General features: G+C 36.9%; 1 protein-coding gene across 1 annotated transcript in view; it reads left to right on the top strand.

The window, feature by feature from the left end:
* The window catches only part of CENPE (centromere protein E), a gene marked incomplete in the record, with an annotated part of 37,070 nt that overhangs the window by 31,548 nt on the left and 3,382 nt on the right, over window positions 1-2,140 (top strand). The window contains 5 exon segments of the mRNA XM_072406816.1: window positions 3-155; window positions 415-579; window positions 895-1,059; window positions 1,149-1,364; window positions 1,544-1,768. Coding sequence (XP_072262917.1) covers window positions 3-155; window positions 415-579; window positions 895-1,059; window positions 1,149-1,364; window positions 1,544-1,768 — 924 coding nt within the window.

Here is a 2,140-nt window from a genome sequence, read left to right as displayed (position 1 = left end):
AGACCGATAAGGCTGATCTGCAGACACAAATTCAGCAGTATGAGCTGGAAGTGGCATCACTCCGTCAGGAGCAGGACCAGTTCCAACAACTGCTGCAGAGAGCCCGAAGTGAAAAGGAAAATATTTGCACAAATCTGGAAGATCAGGAGAAAGCTGTAAGTTTGCAATTTAAAATCTCACTACTACTGTGTGCAAACCTACACAGCTAGTTTCATCCTTTTTCATTACTTTTTTTTAGCATCACTTTTTTTTTTTTTTGGATGAAGATTGTATGAATTAGGCATTCTTGAACGGTGTAGTTTATTGTTAAATATGGGGATATTGTAACCTTAATCGCTTTCCAGTTATATTATTGATTTGTTTTTCTTTTAGTGTTAATTTTTTATATGTGCTACTTTTTTTCCCTCTCTCTAGAATGAACAGATAAAGAAGTTGCTTACAACTTGTCAGGCAGAACTGGAGTTCGTTAGGAAAGAGAGAGATGAAAGTAAAGACCATCTTACTGATAAAGTAAACGAAATAAATTCAATGTTACAGCAACTATCTTGTTTGCAGGAGCAGCTACAACAATTGCAACAGGTATGTGATAACGCCATTTTCCTAACTTGGAACAGAAATCTTTTTGTATTGGCGTAAGCAGATATTTCCCTTTAGAAGCTCTTCTACTCTAAACTATAAAGTCAGTTTGAATGCAGAATTCCCTTAGAAGGAGGTTAAATGTGGATCAGGTGGCAGTGTCCCATCTCTATCTCAAAGGCTATCTAAATGCACCTGAATCCTGTGTTTGCCCACCTACACAACCCATTAGAAAGACTTGGTTTGGTGCCCTATTAGTTTACCATGACATCTTACAGGCTTGTTTTGTACTAATGCACTGCTGTGACTGTCTTTTAGGAGCTAAAGGATGAAAGGATAAAAAATATTGACCTTTGTGAAAAGGTTGATGACCTAGATAAAGAAATTAGAGTTCTTCGTTTAATTCAGAATGAGCCTGAACAAGAAGAAGATGAAATTGCTGAACGCACTGAAGTTTTGCAACAAAAGAATCAAGAGTTGATGGTAATACTTCATAGTTTTGAAACCTTTTATTTTACATTTGCCAGCTGTAAGGCAGTCCATTTACAAAGAAATCCTTTTTCTTGTTGCAGGACCTTATGGTGAACATTTCCACAATGTATTCGAATCAGCACCGTTCACTAAGCAACCTTTCAGAGGAACTTCAAGCTGAAGTTGAAGCACAGAAGCAATCAATAAATGCTATATTGGAGTCACTGTCTTCAACACATTCTAGAGAAATTGGAACTCTACAAACAGAATATAATAAACTGCACTCTCAACTGCAGACTCTGCTCAACAAGTATAAGGTAGGATAAGTGGCTGCTGTACAGAGCTAGTCATGCAGTTTCTACAAAATTATGAAGTTACATGTGGTGCCAGTCTACAATCCATGCATGAAGTAGTAAACTGTTTTCCTATCTGTGCATCTGTTTTACCATGCATACGTGTTTTCTCTTGCTAATTTTATTGCTTTTCTATTTATTAGATCATATATAGGAATGCGGCTGTCAAGGAGGAGCAATACAGTTTGGTAAATGGCTATGAGAGCGATTTGTGTGTAGTACAGAAGAAAAATGATGAGCTGCATCTTCAGTGTCAAAGCCTAGAACAGAATGGCACAAAGTGGTCTGAGAGTGCAGCAGAAGAACTTAAATTCTGTGAACTTGAATTCCTAAACCACCTGATTTACAAGAAAATGGAAGTCATGAAGGTAACGTATAAGCTTGTGTACTAAAGGATTGAAAAAAGTTTCAATTTGGCAAACACAGGATGTTTTTCACTTTTGTGTTATACTGCTGTCTACAGAAGGATTGGACATTGGCAAGTGGAAATTTGAAGGCCAGAGCAGAATAACTCTTCCTACTACCACTTGATACTATAGGTTCCTTTTCAGTGGTCTAGGAGGAGACATGTTCAAGAATCTTTATGATAATAAATTGCTGCTAATTTCTTATATGTAACTGTCTGGCACAGTGAATTTGTTTAGGGGACAATTTCTGCTCCTGTTGATGCACTCCTTACCAATTTAAATTTATTGTATTAACATGTTGCATCAATCAATATTTTCAGGCTTGGATATGTC

This window comes from Pyxicephalus adspersus, chromosome 3 (assembly GCF_032062135.1).
Source record: "Pyxicephalus adspersus chromosome 3, UCB_Pads_2.0, whole genome shotgun sequence".
NCBI lineage: Eukaryota > Metazoa > Chordata > Amphibia > Anura > Pyxicephalidae > Pyxicephalus > Pyxicephalus adspersus.
This window is presented reverse-complemented; position numbering and strand designations above follow the sequence as displayed.